This window comes from Diaphorina citri, unplaced genomic scaffold (assembly GCF_000475195.1).
Source record: "Diaphorina citri unplaced genomic scaffold, Diaci psyllid genome assembly version 1.1 scaffold149, whole genome shotgun sequence".
Taxonomy (NCBI): Eukaryota; Metazoa; Arthropoda; class Insecta; order Hemiptera; family Psyllidae; genus Diaphorina; species Diaphorina citri.
In genome coordinates, this window is record NW_007377586.1 from 43918 (window position 1) to 66008 (window position 22091).

General features: G+C 39.9%; 2 protein-coding genes and 2 long non-coding RNA genes across 4 annotated transcripts in view; 3 read left to right on the forward strand and 1 right to left on the reverse strand.

Annotated features, from left to right (window-relative positions):
• Positions 1-246: 246 nt before the first annotated feature.
• Positions 247-14685, reverse strand: LOC103505079 (cytochrome P450 6a2). Its single transcript, XM_026820466.1, has 11 exons — positions 13955-14685; positions 13409-13648; positions 11580-11824; positions 11248-11500; positions 9889-9944; positions 6744-7000; positions 5971-6023; positions 5263-5574; positions 2896-3210; positions 1041-1292; positions 247-676 (listed from the first exon to the last, which is right to left on the reverse strand). Exons 1-11 carry the CDS (start codon positions 14328-14330, stop codon positions 516-518), a joined length of 2520 nt encoding a protein of 839 aa, XP_026676267.1. The 5' UTR covers positions 14331-14685; the 3' UTR covers positions 247-515.
• On the forward strand, positions 3406-3958 carry LOC113465711. Its single transcript, XR_003390337.1, has 2 exons — positions 3406-3437; positions 3853-3958. It is a non-coding gene; the product is annotated as an uncharacterized LOC113465711 (long non-coding RNA).
• Positions 10567-11010, forward strand: LOC113465710. The gene is made up of 2 exons (XR_003390336.1): positions 10567-10714; positions 10856-11010. It is a non-coding gene; the product is annotated as an uncharacterized LOC113465710 (long non-coding RNA).
• Positions 14686-16036: 1351 nt separating the features above from the next.
• Positions 16037-22091, forward strand: part of LOC103505080 (protein SERAC1) — a 29209-nt gene continuing 23154 nt past the window's right edge. The window contains exons 1-8 of the mRNA XM_026820467.1: positions 16037-16069; positions 16170-16317; positions 16691-16919; positions 19083-19238; positions 20043-20173; positions 20316-20480; positions 21056-21202; positions 21839-21972. Coding sequence (XP_026676268.1) covers positions 16037-16069; positions 16170-16317; positions 16691-16919; positions 19083-19238; positions 20043-20173; positions 20316-20480; positions 21056-21202; positions 21839-21972 — 1143 coding nt within the window. The remainder of the gene's footprint in view (positions 16070-16169; positions 16318-16690; positions 16920-19082; positions 19239-20042; positions 20174-20315; positions 20481-21055; positions 21203-21838; positions 21973-22091) is intronic.

A 22091-nucleotide genomic window follows, 5' to 3' on the forward strand; every position in this document is an offset into this window, starting at 1 on the left:
GAAACACTCATTTGATTTGAAGCTTTGAAGGTGAACGAACACTTTTGGACTTACGACTTCCCGATCGCAAAACAAAAAGATTCCCCGACTTCAAATAACCGATCGACCAATAAAAATCAGTTTCGTTTCCTTTTGCTTTATTTTCAACGATCCTGATTGGAGTATTTTGTACACATACACACGCACACGTACACCGCCTACTCTTTGCTCCAAGGAAGATAGAGAGGATTAGGACAGAAGGAGTGTTGAGGGTGAGACTGGAACCTAAGCTTGGAACAGACCTTCACTGACCGCTAGCTGTAGGGATGCTTGGAATGATTTGACGGAGAGGGAGTTTAGAATGTTAAAGGGAACAGAGTTCCAGAGGGTTGCGGATGCTAATAGAAAGGAGTTGGCATAGGATGTGGTGTTGTGAGTACTGACGCGTACTGTGTGAGTACTGACAAGTACTGACGCGAGTGAGGATCACCAGATACGATTTTATGTCAGTGCTCCATAGGGGGACATAGAGAGTCCTAGTTGAGTTTCTTCGCTCTTAAAATCAACTTGTCTATCGAAAGGAGAATGGAGCCAACATTGTGTTTCTTCTCGCTTGGTGTGGAAGGAGGTAGGAATTCGTAATTCGATAGCACATTGATCAGACCTAATTTCAATTGAAGGTTGCCGAATCGGGAGCCTGAAACAAAATATACTAAATTAAAGGCTGTAAGAACAAAAGGGCACGGGTTTAATGCCAGCGGACGATTGTAGTTTTATGTGCATTCATCTGAAACCTTTACCCTATGGTAGAACGCCCTAAGTCTTCAGGCACTCCACGATTGACCTGACCCAGAGGAAGGGGTGAAAAAGTATAAAAGCCACTGCCTTCCACTCAGATTCGTATAAGCTTTACCCGACTTTTAGGGCTGTTTGCCCCTACACCTAAGCCTCAGGCTGTACTTTTTGTGTACGGCCTTCCACTCAAGTATTTTTGAAATGAAGGGAAAGTAACTGATACAATTCAAGTATTGTTACCTATTAAAAGTGAGTATCTAACTTACCTATGCAATTGCGAGGCCCATCTCCAAACGGCAAATAGGTAAACGGAGTTCTCGCAGCCACCTGCTCGGGGCTAAACCTTTCCGGGTCAAATATTTCAGGGTTGGGATAGTATTCCGGGTCGTAATGAATAGCGTAGACTGGTACAAGGATCCGGGTTCGAGACTTGATAGTGTGCCCAGTTTCTGGCATAGTATAGGGGCGTACGCTCCTGCGATTCAACTGAGGTAGGGATGGGTGTTTCCTTAGTGTTTCTGAAACAGATAGGCAATTGGGTGTGGGTGGAAGAGCTTACCAAGTGAGAATCCTGCCAAAAAACTCATTTAAGCCCCCCCCCCCCCCCCCAAAAAAAAAAAAAAAAAAAAAAAAAACAAAAAGGACCTCATTAGAACGTTAACATGCTATTTTAAAACTCTTTGCTGTCACCCAAACTACATATTATGAATATTCTGTACCTATTTCAGATGTGTTGGGCCTTCAAATCATTGATATCAATGGAAATCTGAACCCTATTGAATCTCCTTCAATATTAGCACAGCTATGGGAAAACTACAAGAAGAGTAAACCATGGCGTTTGCTCAATTTAGCCCAGTCTCAATCATGGAGTGGGAGACAGAAAGGTGTTGAAAAATTGGCCGCATTGCATGATCTTCAAGGTATTTTTTTGTATTGTTTTGTTGTTTTTTTCTGTAAGGGCTTCAATATTTTTTGGACCTTTTGTGATCTGCATTAACAAGTGATGAAATCTTTTTGTTCAAACATTGACCCTAGAATATATTGACAAGTTTAAACTCTTATGTTTTCCCCCTCCTTTTCCATGACCATTCATGCCAATCATCATAGCTAGATACATAGGTATGTAATAAATTGTTCACTCTCTTGGTTATTTTTAGACTGTGATTATCAACAGCTCGGTCAGGCTATTGCATTGCATGATCTTCAAGGTATTTTTTTGTTTTGTTGTTTTTTTCTATAAGGGCTTCAATATTTTTTGGACCTTTTGTGATCTGCATTAACAAGTGATGAAATCTTTTTGTTCAAATGTTGACCCTAGAATATATTGACAAATTTAAACTCTTATGTTTTCCCCCTCCTTTTCCATGACCATTCATGCCAATTATCATAGCTAGATACATAGGTATGTAATAAATTGTTCACTCTCTTGGTTATTTTTAGACTGTGATTATCAACAGCTCGGTCAGGCTATAATGAAACCACACAAAAACACAAATGTGAAAAAAAATTGCCAAGTTCCTATCCAAAAATGTTGGCCTATAAAAGTGGTGAGATCAGAAAATTAAGGCCAAGTATTCATTCCCAGTTTTTCGAAATGTGGAAATGGTAGTGTGCGATTATGTAGTGTAGTAGACATTTTGTTGTCTATTGATAGTCAGTCTCTAGTAACCGGACAAACAGAATGCTATTGTAAGCCGTGTCAGGTCAAAGACAAAATTCTGAGCTAGGACGCATACACTCAGAACAAATCAAAATCATGCTGAATATAATAAATGAGTCAAAAATTATCACTTTCTGGTTTTAAACTTATTTGATTGGACAAAGCAAAACAGAAGAAAGTGCTGACACCAATTTGAAAGTAGCAAAGCTTAAAAGACCCCATTTGAGAGCAATACATTATGCCTGACATTATATCATTTCCCTATTCCCCACCATTACCACCTGAAATTTTGGACATGGATAAGTAAGTACTACCTGAAATTGTAAAAGGAAAATACCACTGATGTAATGTCATCTACTGACGGAAAGTACCAAAACGGACCTTCAGTCCATCACCTGGGAGGACGTCTACTTACCCTACTTATCTTCTTACGTCTACCTACCCTGCTTACGTATACTTACCAACCTTATCCTCAGTAAGGCCCTGCTCTTCCTGTTTCTTTTTGAGTTCCAGCAGCAAATTTAGGAAATCCGCTCGCTCTATGTTATTTTTCTCGCGATGTTCAATATTCTGCTGCACAAGGTCCGTGAAATACTTGGTCAATTCTGGACTGACTTGTCTGATGTTCAAGAATTTGCTCAAATGTGGAGCCGCACGCAGTAAGGCCCTTTTCAGAGTTAAGCCAAAGGAGCTTCTGAATAATCGGAGACTAGCTTTACGAAATTCAGAACCAGGGTCTTGAAGACAGTTAACTTTCAAGCCAAATGCACACGAGCCTGAGGAAAAGAGAAATAGAATACAATATACCTTGTTCAATATTCATACCACCAGCAAAGGACTGAAAATTCGCTTTAATCTTGCAGTCTTTTCTAGTCTTCCTTCTTTTACTGCAACTTTTACCAAACTTAGTCAGGCTATTGATATAAGAACAGCTGTTGCCTTAGCTCGAACTCCAAATGTAGAGAAAAGGTTATTCCTTCCTCCACGCAAGTCAAATCATTCTGTAAGTATTGCAAAACCACTTACTGTAAATATATGAGCAGCTATTCCTAGTGCTATGCCAAAGACATGTTACAGCTTTAATGGGTATGACTCAGAGAAATACAAATATCCACTTGGGTATTTTATGCATTTATAAAAGCTGATGTACTACTGCCATTGAATTTGTACCTTTTTCCAGCATTGTAAGTAAATATAGATAGTTTGTGCAGGTATATCTGAAAAATAATGCTATCATAATTATTACTATTATTGTCATTACAGGTCCACCTTAATGTGGTATTTTATGCATTTATAAAAGCTGATGTACTACTGCCATTGAATTTGTACCTTTTTCCAGCATTGTAAATATAGATAGTTTGTGCAGGTATATCTGAAAAATAATGCTATCATAATTATTACTATTATTGTCATTACAGGTCCACCTTAATGAAAAGTTGAAGCTGCTTCTGGAAAATCTCAATGAAAACATCAGACACTCTTGTGTTGATTACATACTATGCACTGCATTTGCTGACTATAATGTAAGTATTTTTTCCAAGACAATATGTGTGGGAGATAATTAATCATAGGTTCAATTTTCGCTCAGGACAAACTTTATCCTAACCAGATAAGGTTCGTTTTCGGAACGGCTGGCTTTCTCCTATCCTGTCCTCCTTCTCTCTTCTATGTAGGAAAGATAAGACATCCATCGTTAGAACTCCCCTCGTTTTCGGAACGGCTGGCTTTCTCCTATCCTGTCCTCCTTCTCTCTTCTATGTAGGAAAGATAAGACATCCATCGTTAGAACTCCCTCCTCTATCAATCTCTTGGATTTTGTTTGTTACGTTTAACGAGCTATTTACTTGATTAATTAACCAATTAAATATCTACTTAATTGCTTAATTTTAAGCTCTTCTCTTGTTATTGTTAGTGTGTTTTTTTCTTCTTCTTCTTCTTCTTCTTCTTCTTCTTCTTCTTCTTCTTCTTCTTCTTCTTCTTCTTAATTTTAAACTCTTCTCTTGTTAATGTTAGTGTGTTTTTTTTTCTACTTCTTCTTCTTCTTCTTCTTCTTCTTCTTCTTCTTCTTCTTCTTCTTCTTCTTCTTCTTCTTCTTCTTATGCTCTTGATTTATTTCAGGACGAAAAGGGGACAGACCTGTACGCCTATTGGTTAGAAACCCTACAGATCCCTTATCACTTGAGGTGGATTTCTCCCAATGACTTGGTTCAGATGAGTCTCCGATCTCTAGTGCACCATTGTAGTCTGGATGATTATCCTGAGTGTAAGTACGACCAAACTTATTTGGGGTCGGCGCTAACCTCCTTATCCTACCCCTCCATACCCTCCTATCTCATTATGCCTATTCCCTTCTCCATCCCTTTTCTCGCAGTCTACTCTATTAAAAACTTTCACGTCATTATTTGTGAAAGTTTCACACAAGACGCTTGCAGAAGGATGCAGATTCAAAACATGCATTTCATAGTAATAGCAGATTTTCAAATGTTAGAGAATGTCTTATTTAATCGTTTAAGTGGTTACCTTCCACTCGGAAATCTAATTGATCAAGACTGAGAAGTTTATCTATTTCAGTATTGAATTACACCTAAATGCCCTAATATCACGTGAGGTGACGTGATAGTTGTGTATTTCTATCTTTATTCTTACCTATGACATCCAAAGTGTAGCATTCACATAGGATTTTAACATCCACTGAGTCAGTCTCCCGTAGGTTGCGTTCCAAATAGACAGTCAAATCCTCACTGCAAGCTTTCATTGTTTCGAACATGAACTTGAGCTTTCCCGACGAGAAAGTTGGAGTTAGTTTCTGACGAAGTCTTTATTCTTACCTATGACATCCAAAGTGTAGCATTCACATAGGATTTTAACATCCACTGAGTAAGTCTCCCGTAGGTTGCGCTCCAAATAAACAGTCAAATCCTCACTGCAAGCTTTCATTGTTTCGAACATGAACTTGAGCTTTCCCGACGAGAAAGTTGGAGTTAGTTCCTCCCGTAGGTTGCGTTCCAAATAAACAGTCAAATCCTCACTGCAAGCTTTCATTGTTTCGAACATGAACTTGAGCTTTCCCGACGAGAAAGTTGGAGTTAGTTTCTGACGAAGACCTTTCCAGTAGTGTCCTTCTAGGTTGAACAAATGTCCTGTGGGATAGAAATAATATAGGAAGGAAGGAATTTTAGTTGTGTTAAGCATAAATGCTTGTCACAAGTGTCGTTCCCTGCTTAATACACTATGTTAAATTTCATGACTCGATTTTGACTCGAACCATCAACCTCCAGATTCAAAGCCCACCGTTCTAACCACTACACTACTGAGGTTGATCAGTGATCAGTAATCATGAGTTATGGTTCAAGTAACTGCTCATGAATTTGTCCTCACCTGACAGAGTAAAATTTACTACTCAATGCCCAGTCTAAGTACCCTATCATGAGTTATGGTTCAAGTAACTGCTCATGAATTTGTCCTCACCTGACAGAGTAAAATTTACTACTCAATGCCCAGTCTAAGTACCAGAAGAAAATAAACATTTTACTTACGTACGATGGGTTCTTTCTCGAGCTCAAAGTTATGATGCATATCAAATCTCATTCTGTTTCAGAATCTTGTTACTCCTAAACAAGAGAAAATTGGAAAAGCTCAAGGAAATTTGGTGGAACCAGAATCCAGAAAAGAAGAAATGTGACAAGCAAGACAACCAACTCCCAGATTGTGAAACATCAAATCGAAGGCCCTAAAAACGTAGTTCTTTGATATAAGATCTAGCTTGAACCGAAAAATCATCCAGTTTTCACAACTTTTGATTTCTTTATTAGGTTTGATAGAGGGAACTCTGTCTGCTAAGGTCTTATCGTCCCGATAGTGAGAACAAAGACAGGATAGGAGAAAGCCAGCCGTTCAGAAAACGAACATTATCCGTCAATGTGATTTCTCAATATTTAGCTTTAAGACATGGTATCTTAAGGCTAAATATTGAGAAATCACATTGACTGATCTCAGGTACCATAAGCTTTGTACAAAACAATACGAACATTATCCGTTCAGGATAAAGCAACGTTTTTCATCGCTCACCTGTTCCAAGTCGACATCGTCGTTCAGCTTCATATTCTTCGTGTGAATTCGGAGCACTTCGAGTCTGCCCGTCGCGTCCGGAATCCCGATGTCGATCTCGCGGTCAAATCGGCCGAATCGACGCAGGGCGGCGTCGATCGAGTTGGGTCGATTCGTGGCGGATTTGATAAATCGTAAGTACTCGGGTCTACGCCGTTTTCTTACTCGCCGAGGCAGGCTCTAATGTTATTCACAGCATTACACACTCACCTGTTCCAAGTCGACATCGTCGTTCAGCTTCATGTTCTTCGTGTGAATTCGGAGCACTTCGAGTCTGCCCGTGGCGTCCGGAATCCCGATGTCGATCTCGCGGTCAAATCGGCCGAATCGACGCAGGGCGGCGTCGATCGAGTTGGGTCGATTCGTGGCGGCCATGACGATCACGTGCGAGTTCTGCTTGAGACCGTCCATGAGGGTGAGCAGCTGGGAGACGATGCGCCGTTCCACCTCACCGTGTGTCTGCGGATTGAAGAGAGTAATAAAAAAATTGAAGTAAATCAACTGTTTTCATTGTAATGAAGTTGAATAGGAGACCTGGATAGTGAGATTGGGCATACAAACAAAATGAACAAGCAGGGTCCGTCCCTCCGGGAATTTTTTAGCCCGTAGTGATTAGAGAAAATCAGTACCTATGTACCTACCTAATTTGTTTATTGAAGTAAATCAACTGTTTTCATTGTAATGAAGTTGAATAGGAGACCTGGATTGTGAGACTGGGCATACAAACAAAGTGAAAAATATAAAATTGAAAAATATAAACAAATTAAAAATATAAATATAAGTTTTTTTTCCCCCCTTTAAAGCGCTTTAACACTACGTACAGTAGGTCGTTCGCGCTGATATCCCTAGTTTATATTAGGTTAAACAGATTGAGGGTTTTGATGGAATGTCTGTGACTATGCTGTCCATACTTACAAGGCCCCTATTCACTCTATCTCAACAATCATCCTTTTTTTTTTTCCTTTAAAGCGCTTTACTTAACACTACGTACAGTAGGTCGTTCGCGCTGATATCCCTAGTTTATATTAGGTTAAACAGATTGAGGGTTTTGAGGTATATGAATAGGGAATCGACGCCTTCAGCATCATCAGCTAGGGAGGGAGGTGAGGGTAAAGAGGCGCGAATGTGGGCGTGGGTGATACAGACGAGGATATGATGGATGGTGAGAATATATCTGGGGGGCGTGAACTTGAGCCTTGTTTTGACTTGATTTGGGACCCCAACTAATAGGTTAGGCGCTCACTTACTTTTATTATTGTATTTAAATCTATTGTGCACTTGTTTCTGCTGAAAAATAAATAAAGCACTGTTTATACTCGTACTAATACCAATTTATCCTTTCGGTACCCCCTAGTTGAGATCTTGATTACTTAATTTGAGTCTGTCATCTTGATTATTAATCAATTTTGCAATATTCCAGTGCCAGTGGATTTCGTAAAGCACGGAGGTCTCTCGGTGCTGATGCAAGTCTACCAGAACTTCGCTGATAATGAGGAAGTACTGGTGCAAATCTGTGAACTCCTCTTCCTCTGCTCCCTCCATTCTTCTCTGGTCAGCTCAATATTCGCGGAAGGTATGTGCTTTCTTTTTGCATTGTACTTATTTTTATGGATTGAAGGGCGTTCAATAATCTCACTATTAAATCTTCTATCAAACTCTAGGGAAGCACCCAAAATCATGAGAACTCTTTTCAAGGCCATATGAGGAGTGATTTGAAAGAAGGCATAGTAAAAGTTAATAAAGCACTGTTTATACTCGTACTAATACCAATTTATCCTTTCGGTACCCCCTAGTTGAGATCTTGATTCATTTGAGTCTGTCATCTTGATTATTAATCAATTTTGCAATATTCCAGTGCCAGTGGATTTCGTAAAGCACGGAGGTCTCTCGGTGCTGATGCAAGTCTACCAGAACTTCGCTGATAATGAGGAAGTACTGGTGCAAATCTGTGAACTCCTCTTCCTCTGCTCCCTCCATTCTTCTCTGGTCAGCTCAATATTCGCGGAAGGTATGTGCTTTCTTTTTGCATTGTACTTATTTTTATGGATAAAATACTCATCTAGTCTTTCTTTCCAGTCCATCTTTTGGGCAGTCCTCCAGGCTTTAGATGCCCAGTCCAGCCATCATTTCTTTCTTTCCAGTCCATCTTTTGGCAGTCCTCCAGGCTTTAGATGCCCAGTCCAGCCATCATTTGGCAAAAGTGAGGGTTTTCACCTTTTTATGGATAAAATACTCATCTAGTCTTTCTTTCCAGTCCATCTTTTGGCAGTCCTCCAGGCTTTAGATGCCCAGTCCAGCCATCATTTGGCAAAAGTGAGGGTTTTCACCTGCTTAGATATTAAAAAAAGAAATCTCTCCAGAAAGCAACGTGCTCATGAATGGGGCCAGACAAAATTTCTGAACCAAGTAGAATAGAATAGAATATACCCTGTTTATACTGCCAGAATGAGACTGAAAAGTCCCTTTACTCCCGCAGTCTAAACAAGGTCTCATGTATTTGGTACAAAATAGGTGTATTTTTTATAAATTAAAACCTTGCTTAAATTAAAAAAAAAAAAAAAACAGTTAATGATTTTGATTGGGTTTTCTTCTTGAATGACCCTGTATTTATGTACAAGAGTAGGTAATATATAGATACCTATAGGTAGCTAACTGGCTACCTAACCCTAATATTGAATCAAAATATTTATCTGCCATGATTTCTCTCGTGAGAAAGTTTTCCAAGTAGGTAGGTATTATAAGTAGGTAGTAGGTAGGGTTAATGTTTGTTTTCCCGACAGAGTGGGAAAAGTTTATCAAAAGAAAACTCACGAGTTACGTAATGTTTACTTACCTGTATCATATTATTGTACCTATATCGCACTATTGTACCTACCTATATTGAATTATTGTGCCTATATCGTATTCTGAGTGTCAAGAAAATCTTTTCCGGTCTCCCGAGGTAAGTAGGTAGGTACGGGATGTAGGTATTCAGGGTTATCCAAAAGTAGCCAAAGGAGAACATGTGACATCGTTTTTGTCCACTTTTTGCCCATCATGGAGATATAGAATAGAATAGAATAGAATATACCCTGTTTATACTGCCAGAATGAGACTGAAAAGTCCCTTTACTCCCGCAGTCTAAACAAGGTCTCATGTATTTGGTACAAAATAGGTGTATTTTTTATAAAATAAGACCTTGCTTAAATTAAAAAAAAAAAGAAAAAAAATACAGCAGAAAGGAGAGTAAGATAATAATAAAAATAAAAGTAAGAAAATACAAAATGAAATAGTGTAAGAAGTAGGAAGTAGTAGAGCACGAGGAAGTAGCTCACAGCACAGCATACCTACACATTGCACAGACATACAAACACAGCAAAACCTATACACTGCACATAGATATTCAACTCACTACACAGCAAACCTACACAGTACACATACATAGATAACTCATTACGGAGTATTTTTCAAAACACACAAGCTCTGCACCAATCAGAATTCAAAAAAATTACCTCAAAAATATAAATCTGTAAGTACCAACCAAAGCAATAGGAAAAATAAAACATTACTTTTCATTGCCTCTGAGAATCGAACCAGGAACTTTCTGATTGAAAAAGGGTTACCTATGTTTTTGATTAAAAATTCTCAAGAACTACTGTTAGGGACCTAAATAGCCCCTAAAATGTCAATTTTTTTCAAACGAATTTGTCCTAAACGATTTTTCAGTTCTTTCATTTTGACATTACTTTTCATTGCCTCTGAGAATCGAACCAGGAACTTTCTACCTAATTGAAAAAGGGTTATGTTTTTGCTTAAAAATTCTCAAAAACTACTGGTAGGCACCTAAATAGCCCCTAAAATGTCAATTTCTTTCAAACGAATTTGTCCTAAACGATTTTTCAGTTCTTTCATTTTGTGTTGGCTATTTTGTTTTTTCTTCAAAATCGGGCTCAGTTTTTCTCCATTCTGATTGGTCCATTTTTTGTTTAACTTGCAGCAGCTGATTTATCCGAAGTAGCGCGGTTTTTCAAAAAGGAAAGGAATATTGAAGAGTCAAGTGATAAGGAAAAAACAAAAAACTTTAGATTCTAGAATTAAAATAGCTAGGAACTAGGCTTAATAATTTGATTAAATCTGGAAGAAAAGATAGATCACAAACCACCGAAGAGATCAGCAAATAATCATCAACAGTTGGTAAGTAGGTACCTAAGTATAATTTGAGTGCTATGATCAATGTATGATTGTCAACCTCTGATTGTCCAGTACAGACTGTAGAGAAGTTGCAAAAGGTAGGTATTGGTGTGCATCTAACAACTTATATCCTTTCTGTTCCAGGATAACCAGGCACTCACACAAGTCAAATTAGATACCTGAGAGCTACATAACCATATATCCAAAATAAAAATTCCTTTAACATCAAATTCAATTGAGCAGATGACATATGAAATTCTGGGAACCACTGAAGTTTTACTCCTGGAAACAAGTTGGAAGACTGGCCAGAAAAAGCTATCCTTTGAAACTTTACCATAGATGTTTTTTTTAGTATCTCAGTACCGCTTTCGCAATACCTCAAGGCACATTCTTTTACATCCATGCCTATCAAAGAAGGGAAAAGTCAGGTTAGAAAATTTCCGCCCTGGCCAGTATTCGATCCCAGCACCTCTGGGTCGAGAGTCGGTGCTTTTGACCACTCAGCCACAGAGGTGGGATGTTAGTTGGTCATTTACCTTTAACAACTTTGTCTAAATAAGGCATTTCCTTGATGTTCGCGTACGTGACTTCTCCACCACTGTTCTGCGTAACCTCCCGTATTTCAGCGCGTAGTTTATCCTGAATGTTTGTATTGTTTGCTAGCTCCTCTAGACAGCGACTCATGGCGTAGGCACTGGTGTGAAAGCCGGCTATGAAGAATAGGAACACTTGGGCTACGATGCAGTCCAGAGTGATAGCTGTGAATGAAACCACACAAAAACACAAATGTGAAAAAAAAAAAAAAAAATGCCAAGTTCTTATCCAAAAATGTCGGCCTATAAAAGTGGTGAGATCAGAAAATTAAGGCCAAGTATTCATTGGGAATGTTGAGGACATAGTATCCACCATAGGGTTGTTTTCGACTCTTGAACTCTTTGTACAAATCTTGTGTGAACTGATGTCTCGGTCTCCCTTGTACCAAGTTTGGGTAGGCGTTACCAAATGGGAAGCTTGGTTCCAGGTAGGAAATATCCAGGGTCTTCCAGTGGGAATAATCCTTGGTGTAGTATTTGTATAGAAGGAACAGCACTATTAGAATCAAGGCGATTGTGTCTACAAGTAGAGAATCCGTGAGAATACCCATCGTTTATTTTTTTGTCGAATATTGATTTTAACTTTTAATTTGTAGAGAGAGATGTTTGGAGCCGCCTTCCTGCTGAACAGCAGGCTGCCAAGATGACAAGGGATATCGGAACTGATGGTGCACAATACTAGATAAAGGGGATAATACAGAAGAGTTGGAGATTATATTTAAATTATAAACAAAAATATATCAATAAACAGGTGCTCTGTTAAACTGTTGGTATAATGGAACAACTTCTTCTAGCTGACAGTCTAAAATAGTCGAAATAAAGCACTACTTACACTTAGTTTTAAACTTCCATCTCGGCCGTTTGCTCTTGACTGAATCACTTTCCTAATGTTTCGAAATAATTACTCTTGTACGGAATCCTTGTTTAAATAAAGCACTACTTACACTTGGTTTTAAACTTCCATCTCGGCCGTTTGCTCTTGACTGAATCACTTTCCTAATGTTTCGAAATAATTACTCTTGTACGGAATCCTTGTTTTTATTGTGATATCGAATATTTTTACTACTATGACATCAGTCTATTTACAAGTAGGTATTTATTTACCTTGTGTTATCATGTTCATCGAATATTTTTACTACTATGACATCAGTCTATTTACAAGTAGGTATTTATTTACCTTGTGTTATCATGTTATCAAATAGGTACGGTCAAAGTATGAAAATACAGGTATTCCTTAACGCCAAACTTATAATCCTCGGGAAATAGAACAACGAACGCGTGTACAGTGTCTCTGTGTTGAAAATGGGAAATGGGTCCCATATTGAGTAATATGCATTGTCAGGGCCGTATATAGGGGGCTCGGGCCCCTCCCCCTCGAGCCTCTTTTTTTCTCTTTTACTACGTACAGGTATTCCTTAACGCCAAACTTATAATCCTCGGGAAATAGAATAACGAACGCGTGTACAGTGTCTCTGTGTTGAAAATGGGAAACGGGTCCCATATTGAGTAATATGCATTGTCAGGGCCGTATATAGGGGGCTCGGGCCCCTCCCCCTCGAGCCTCTTTTTTTCTCTTTTACCGTAGACTCCTATAATTCGGAGCATCACTGTTTGTACTCTCAGGCCCCCCTCAACAAAGTTCTGGATACGGCCCTGTACAGGGTGACAAATAAGAGTCGGGAATTGGCGAAAATATTTACAACCATTTTCTCCCTCTTGTCTGTGTTTTAGGTTGGATTGGAATACTCGCGAAGCTGTTGGATAAGAGTGATATGAGATTGAGGTAAGCTGAAATAACAGAGTTATAATGTTTAGCTGAATTTCCATTTGCCCCTTTTAGCTAAAGTCCTAAGAAGTATTTATTAAGGAGCACGGTAGCGCTCCGCCCCGCCAAGCCAAGAAAGTTTGACAGCTTCATGTATGCAAGGACGTAGTTTCATTTTAATTTTTCATAGTAATAGCAGATTTTCAAATGTTAGAGAATGTCTTATTTAATCGTTTAAGTGGTTACCTTCCACTCGGAAATCTAATTGATCAAGACTGAGAAGTTTATCTATTTCAGTATTGAATTACACCTAAATGCCCTAATATCACGTGAGGTGACGTGATAGTTGTGTATTTCTGTCTTTATTCTTACCTATGACATCCAAAGTGTAGCATTCACATAGGATTTTAACATCCACTGAGTAAGTCTCCCGTAGGTTGCGCTCCAAATAAACAGTCAAATCCTCACTGCAAGCTTTCATTGTTTCGAACATGAACTTGAGCTTTCCCGACGAGAAAGTTGGAGTTAGTTTCTGACGAAGACCTTTCCAGTAGTGTCCTTCTAGGTTGAACAAATGTCCTGTGGGATAGAAATAATATAGGAAGGAAGGAATTTTAGTTGTGTTAAGCATAAATGCTTGTCACAAGTGTCGTTCCCTGCTTAATACACTATGTTAAATTTCATGACTTGATTTTGACTCGAACCATCAACCTCCAGATTCAAAGCCCACCGTTCTAACCACTACACCACTGAGATTGATCAGTGATCAGTAATCATGAGTTATGGTTCAAGTAACTGCTCATGAATTTGTCCTCACCTGACAGAGTAAAACTTACTACTCAATGCCCAGTCTAAGTACCAGAAGAAAATAAACATTTTACTTACGTACGATGGGTTCTTTCTCGAGCTCAAAGTTATGAAAGCCCCTGTCTGGAAATGTGTTGAAATCACTTATGAGGATATTCTTGAGCAAAGCTGGATCCACTATAATCAGCTCAGGAATGTTGAGGACATAGTATCCACCATAGGGTTGTTTTCGACTCTTGAACTCTTTGTACAAATCTTGTGTGAATTCATGTCTCGGTCTTCCTTGTACCAAGTTTGGGTAGGCGTTACCTAATGGGAAGCTTGGTTCCAGGTAGGAAATATCCAGGGTCTTCCAGTGGGAATAATCCTTGGTGTAGTACTTGTATAGAAGGAACAGCACTATTAGAATCAAGGCGATTGTGTCTACAAGTAGAGAATCCGTGAGAATACCCATCGTTTATTTTTTTGTCGAATATTGATTTTAACTTTTAATTTGTAGAGAGAGATGTTTGGAGCCGCCTTCCTGCTGAACAGCAGGCTGCCAAGATGACAAGGGATATCGGAACTGATGGTGCACAATACTAGATAAAGGGGATAATACAGAAGAGTTGGAGATTATATTTAAATTATAAACAAAAATATATCAATAAACAGGTGCTCTGTTAAACTGTTGGTATAATGGAACAACTTCTTCTAGCTGACAGTCTAAAATAGTCGAAATAAAGCACTACTTACACTTAGTTTTAAACTTCCATCTCGGCCGTTTGCTCTTGACTGAATCACTTTCCTAATGTTTCGAAATAATTACTCTTGTACGGAATCCTTGTTTTTATTGTGACATCGAATATTTTTACTACTATGACATCAGTCTATTTACAAGTAGGTATTTATTTACCTTGTGTTATCATGTTATCAAATAGGTACGGTCAAAGTATGAAAATACAGGTATTCCTTAACGCCAAACTTATAATCCTCGGGAAATAGAACAACGAACGCGTGTACAGTGTCTCTGTGTTGAAAATGGGAAATGGGTCCCATATTGAGTAATATGCATTGTCAGGGCCGTATATAGGGGGCTCGGGCCCCTCCCCCTCGAGCCTCTTTTTTTCTCTTTTACCGTAGACTCCTATAATTCGGAGCATCACTGTTTGTACTCTCAGGCCCCCCTCAACAAAGTTCTGGATACGGCCCTGTACAGGGTGACAAATAAGAGTCGGGAATTGGCGAAAATATTTACAACCATTTTCTCCCTCTTGTCTGTGTTTTAGGTTGGATTGGAATACTCGCGAAGCTGTTGGATAAGAGTGATATGAGATTGAGGTAAGCTGAAATAACAGAGTTATAATGTTTAGCTGAATTTCCATTTGCCTTGTCTGTGTTTTAGGTTGGATTGGGATACTCGCGAAGCTGTTGGATAAGAGTGATATGAGATTGAGGTAAGCTGAAATAACAGAGTTATAATGTTTAGCTGAACTTCCATTTGCCCCTTTTAGCTAAAGTCCTAAGAAGTATTTATTAAGGAGCACGGTAGCGCTCCGCCCCGCCAAGCCAAGAAAGTTTGACAGCTTCATGTATGCAAGGACGTAGTTTCATTTTAATTTCATTAGAACGGCAAATAAAAATTGAATTTCCGACCTAAAAGTTACTTTTCGGCGTCAGCGACCTGGTGTTCGAGTGTTATAATAATGCCTCATTTTTGTAGTTACTTTCTCGGAGCTTTGACCTCAGACTAGGATTTTTCACAACTTTTTACGTAGGATCGAAATTTTCATCCAAATAAAACTGCTCCACAGGTGTTGGGCAGCGAAAATCCTCGCCAATCTGGACTCAGACTGTTGTGCTTACTCAACTTCCTCGGGGCCTTGTTTCCAAAAGGGGTTTCATTCTAATTTTAATATTCATTAGAACGGCAAATAAAAATTGAATTTCCGATTGAAAAATTGAATTTCATCCAAATACAACTGCTTCACAGGTGTTGGGCAGCGAAAATCCTCGCCAATCTGGACTCAGACTGTTGTGCTTACTCAACTTCCTCGGGGCCTTGTTTCCAAAAGGAAGCGTTCGTTCTACACCCCGTACACCGCAACACTCCCTCCCTGGTGGACGTGGTGTTGATACATGGTCTCCTAGGCAACGTGTTTGTAACGTGGCGACAGCGAGATGAGAGTTCTTCGGCTCCGCTGGGGATTTTCTGTGAGTATCGTCAAGCAATCTTTTTACGGCCAATCTTTTTTTAAAGAGGTTTGACAGAGGAAACTTTAACTGCTATGGTCTTATCGTCCCGAAATCGAAGAGAGAAGGAAGACAGAATACGAAGCACCCCGTACACCGTAACACTCCCTCCCTGGTCGATGTGGTGTTGATACATGGTCTCCTAGGCAACGTGTTTGTAACGTGGCGACAGCGAGATGAGAGTTCTTCAGCTCCGCTGGGGATTTTCTGTGAGTATCGTCAAGCAATCTTTTTACGGCCAATCTTTTTTTGAAGAGGTTTGACAGAGGAAACTTTAACTGCTAAGGTCTTATCGTCCCGAAATCGAAGAGAGAAGGAAGACAGAATACGAGAAAGCCAGCCTTTCCGAGAACGAACATTATCCCTTCAGGATAAAATCCTCCCCGGGCGGGAATCGAAATCGCGGCCTAGCGGTTACTGTTATAATATAGTTTAGGTTAAACACAAAAAAGAACTTTCACAAATTGAGCAGTGACCAGTGTTATAGGGTTATTTAAACACGAAAAGGAGCTTTCTTTTTCACTGTCGTGGCTTCTGAATAATTTCCCACTTTTATTAATTCCAAGTGGTTAATCCTTTCAGCCGTTCAACCACAGGGGGCGTACGAAAAGTTCCACCGTCCCATATCTCGTCCCGTGATACCTCCCACTCTACTGGATGACATTACCAACGAGTATATGGAGATGATGGAACACCTCCGCTCAGAGATGTGGAAACAAGTGGGGGCGGACATGGAGTTTGTGTTCAGTGATTGTCCTGTAGCAGCCACGCCGGGGAGTATGGGACCGTTCTCTTGCCCTGGCTCTGATAGGTATGTCTTGTTAAATTTGTATTGGTCGACCTGTGGCCTATCCTTCAAAAGTATGGCATTACATAATAGAATAGGATATACCCTGTTTATCCTGCCAGAATGAGACTGAAAAGCCCCTTTACCCCAACAGTCTAAACAAGGTCTTATATATTTCACAAGGTCTTATATATTTAAAGCTTGTTATTAGCACCTAAAAAAAAAAAAAAAAAAAAAAAACCCCGGGGAGCCTGGCTCTGATAGGTATGGTTAAAAAATATGAGTGTTTCACCTCCGTTTTTATTTCGCAATAATTAATGAATGAAACAACTGCTACCTTAGACTCGTGTGGTCTGTGTCGTAGCATGCCCATCCCGTAGTATGCCTCTCATCAGATGGGTGAGAAGAAAAATAATAGTTCCCATTTATGTGCTGGGTCAACACGAGAACACCAGAAAGTAACCCGTTGAAGTATTTGCAATCGAAAAACGAGTACAAATTTTTGTCGATGGTGGGATTCGAACCCGACCTTAAATGGCAAGCAAACCACTGGGTAAACCGTGCGTTGTTGAATTCGTATTGGTCGACCTGTTTTACCTAACAGAACGACTTAGAATTATATCATCATTATTTTAATCCCCGATTCGATCTTAGCATGGGACAAGACGCCAGGCCAAGCTCTACTTATTTCCACGGCTTAACTGATCTGGGACAGGGGACTTAGTGTACGTTTATCTGCTGCAATAGTTGCAAAGAGAAGTTCACGTATAGAGATTAGAGAGCAATCTTGTTCTTGCTCCCATGATGAGAGAAATAGAAATGTACTCGTATTTTCTTCGAATACAATGTGTCCTTTGTTCAGCAGATTGCAGCAAATTAGATTACAGTTAGTTGGAGGTATCTGTACGTATATTATCCCTTGAGATAGCAATTTTTCTTTATGTTAGTTGGACCTTACTACACTTTTTGTAAAATTTGTACTATTCGTAAAATTTGTAGCCAAAACCAAATGCCAGCCCAAAGCAATCACCCTAGATAGGGCAGATTGAGAGGCTGACGAAAAACGCCAACTCCGTCTGTACACGGGAAAGGCGAAGAAAAATAAGAAGACCTTATCAAATTCAAGGAACACAGTAATACCCGAACTCACCAAACCCAGTTAATTTACCTATCATCATTTTCAATTTGTTTCCATCCCAACAGCTCTGTTCAGCGGATGGTGAAAGGAGACGACTCATATACGCTCTGGCTCTGATAGGTATGGTTAAAAAATATGAGTGTTTCACCGTTTTTATTTCCCAATAATGAATGAATGAAACAACTGCTACATTAGACTCGTGTGGTCTGTGTCGTAGCATCCCATCCCGTAGTATGCCTCTCATCAAATGGGTGAGAAGAAAAATAATACTTCCCATTTATGTGCTGGGTCAACACGAGAACACCAGAAAGTAACCCGTTGATTTGCAATCGAAAAACGAGTACAATTTTTTGTCGATGGTGGGATTCGAACCCGGGACCTTCTAAATGGCAAGCAAACCACTGGATAAACCGTGCGTTGTTGAATTCGTATTGGTCGACCTGTTTTACCTAACAGAACGACCTAGAATATCATCATCATTATTTTAATCCCCGATTCTATCTTAGCATGGGACAAGACGCCAGGTCAAGCTCTACTTATTTCCACGGCTTAACCGATCTGGGACAGGGGACTTAGTGTACGTATATCTGCTGCAATAGTTGCAAAGAGAAGTTCACGTATAGAGAGCAATCTTGTTCTTGCTCCCATGATGAGAGAAATAGAAATGTACTCGTATTTTCTTCGAATACAATGTGTCCTTTGTTCAGCAGATTGCAGCAAATTAGATTACAGTTAGTTGGAGGTATCTATACGTATATTATCCCTTGAGATGGCAATTTTTCTTTAATTATGTTAGTTGGACCTTACTACACTTTTTGTAAAATTTGTACCATTCGTAAAATTTGTAGCCAAAACCAAATGTCAGCCCAAAGCAATCACCCTAGATAGGGCAGATTGAGAGGCTGATGAAAAACGCCGACCCCGTCTGTACACGGGAAAGGCGAAGGAAAATAAGACCTTATCAAATTCAAGGAACACAGTAATACCCGAACTCACCAAATTCAGTTAATTTACCTATCATCATTTTCAATTTGTTTCCATCCCAACAGCTCTGTTCAGCGGATGGTGAAAGGAGACGACTCATATACGCAATGCTGGCCACAAGACTGGTTGGCTTCAGATGTGAAAGGCCTACGAGTCCTAGGAGTCAACTATGAAACCAGTTTATCTCATTGGCTACCACACTGCCCTCAGACAGATCCTTCGTAAGCAAAAAAAAAAAAAAAAGTTTTCGCGATATTTGCAAAAAAACTGAAAAAAAGTCACGAAAAATGACACTTACGCCCTTCTAGTTCCGCTAGCCGTAAAGTCTCGCTTTGAGACTTTTGACCCCTTATTCAGGACACCATCTCCGACCTTTTTGGGCAAAGAATCAGAACTACGTCATTTTTGTCCGTCAAACCTTCATTTTCGGGCTTCGTTTCCTTGACTATAAAGGCCCGAGTTATGGACTAACCTTTCTGACTTATAATTGCTTTTTAAATTTTCATCTACAATTATCAAGATTATTTACATCAATAGCTTCCACATTACATATTGTAAAATAATTTCGTCTACAGCCCAACCCTAGACTTTTCTTATTCAAATTCGAGTACAATAGTCCTACATAGCTATAATAATAATAATAATAATAATAATAATAATAATAATAATAATAGTGTGAATGTGAACATCACATTTCTATTACTTTTGCGGAATACGCATTTCAAAAAAAAAAGCCTCGTTTTTAGCTAAATCCTCTTCAGGGGATGAGCTATTTGACCCTGATGTAAGGCCGACCTAAGCCTAATTAGCTTTGAGGATAGCGCGTCTGTCTTGTAAGCGCTAGGTCGCGGAGTCGTTTCCAGCCCAGGACAGATTTTATCCTAAACGAATAAGGTTAGTTCTTGGAACGGCTCGCTTTCTCCTATCCTGATTCTTCCTCTCTTCACTTTTGGGACCATAAGACCTTAGCAGTCCAGCAGTCCCTCTATCATCTGACAAGTACATCATATTTTGTTTTCTTCCAGGAAAAGAAAGCTTGAAGACAGATCTGAACAGATTTTGGATCAATTACTAAAGTGTGGGGTGGGAGACAGACCTATTGTTTTTATTGCACATTCCATGGGCGGCCTTCTAGTCAAAAATATGCTGAGCTTAGGTAAGTGACCTTGTTTGTATTCATCATAAAAATTAGCATAATAACCAAAGACTAACTTTTTGTGAGCAGCGTTTGATAAAGTCCTTTCGGGTAACTCCTAACATATGCCAATTTTTTTCCACCCTATTTGGGATTCTTTCAGCTTGGCATCGGCAGTATGCGAACGACAAGTACTCCAAGTTCCTGAATCAAACCAAAGCTGTGATGTTCTTTAGTACCCCTCACAAGGGGGCACACTTGGCCACTCTCAATGAAGCCTATAGGTTTCTTCTGTTACCTTCTATGGAGGTGGATGAGCTCAGATTGAGTGAGTATTAAGGCCCGGTCCCACTTTTCGTTCGGGAAAAAATCGTGTCGTGTGTAGTGGGTACAATCTAATTTGAATTACATTGCCTACAGGACATTCGGAGAAAAATCGGTTTTTCGTTCGGGAAAAAATCGTGTCGTGTGTAGTGGGTACAATCTAATTTGAATTACATTGCCTACAGGACATTCGGAGAAAAATCGGATGAAAGTGATGAAACTCACGACAAATGGGAACTTGCCTTTAGGAGTAAGATACATTTGGATTTTTTTAATGGGTTACAACGCCACTTTTTCAACTGCTAAAGTTTTTAGTGACGGTAGTTTAACTCTCCATTCGGCAAATAGCTACCCGTCTACCTACATCTTACTCAGCCTGAGTGGGGTCGGGAAAAGCCAGCACGCGGCTACCCAGATTGCACCCATCCGGATGCCGACCATACGCACCATTGTTTAAACTGCAGTGAATCCTTGGGAGCTTCTGCATCGAACCAGCCACTTTGCTGGCTCAGCATTTACGTATATTAAACAATCTAATTATAGAATTATACTAATAATGATATGTTCCGTTATTTTCAGATTCACCCCAGCTGCTCAAACTTCATGAAGATTTTCTTCGCGTAGTCCGATATACGAATCTCAAGGTGATTTCATTTGCGGAAACCCAAGGCACTATGTTCTCTTCTCTCAAGATAAATATTGAACTTGTACCCACTCCACTCGCAGGTAAGTCTCGCTTTCCTTCCGTAAGGTTCGTTCTCGGAACGGCTGGCTTTCTCCTTTACTGTCCTTTTTCGCTTTCGGGACGTTAAGAAGGCCTGATGACACCTGATGAGCACACACACTATCAGGTAGACCTTACAGGTACAGCTGATAAGGTCCATCTGTCAGGTCTACCTGATACCTGATGAGCACACACACTATCAGGTAGACCTGATCAGGTGTACCATAAGGTTCGTTCTCGGAACGGCTGGCTTTCTCCTTTACTGTCCTTTTTCGCTTTCGGGACGATAAGACCTCGCTTCGCTTTCGGGACGATAAGACCTCGCTTCGCTTTCGGGACAATAAGACCTCGCTTCGCTTTCGGGACGTTAAGAAGGCCTGATGACACCTAATGAGCACACACACTATCAGGTAGACCTTACAGATACAGCTGATAAGGTCCATCTGTCAGGTCTACCTGATACCTGATGAGCACACACACTATCAGGTAGACCTGACAGGTACAGCTGATAAGGTCCATCTGTCAGGTCTACCTGATACCTGATGAGCACACACACTATCAGGTAGACCTGATCAGGTGTACCTATCATTAGGTCTACCCGATAGTGAGTGGCTGGCCTAATATTCTGCTATTTACAGATCCTAACGTTGGAGAGCTGTACGAGATTCCATTGGACCACATGAATGTTTGCAAGCCCGACTCTAACCAATCCTTCATCTATCAGAAAGTCCTTCACTGTGTACAAGAAGTACTGCGCGACGCTACCAAATAGGTTGGTAATACTTTTAGTAGGTGCCCTCAACGGAGTCCCGACCCTCGAACATAGCTTAGCCCAACCCTCGAACATAGCTTAGCCCCAACCCTCGAACATAGCTTAGCCCCAACCCTCGA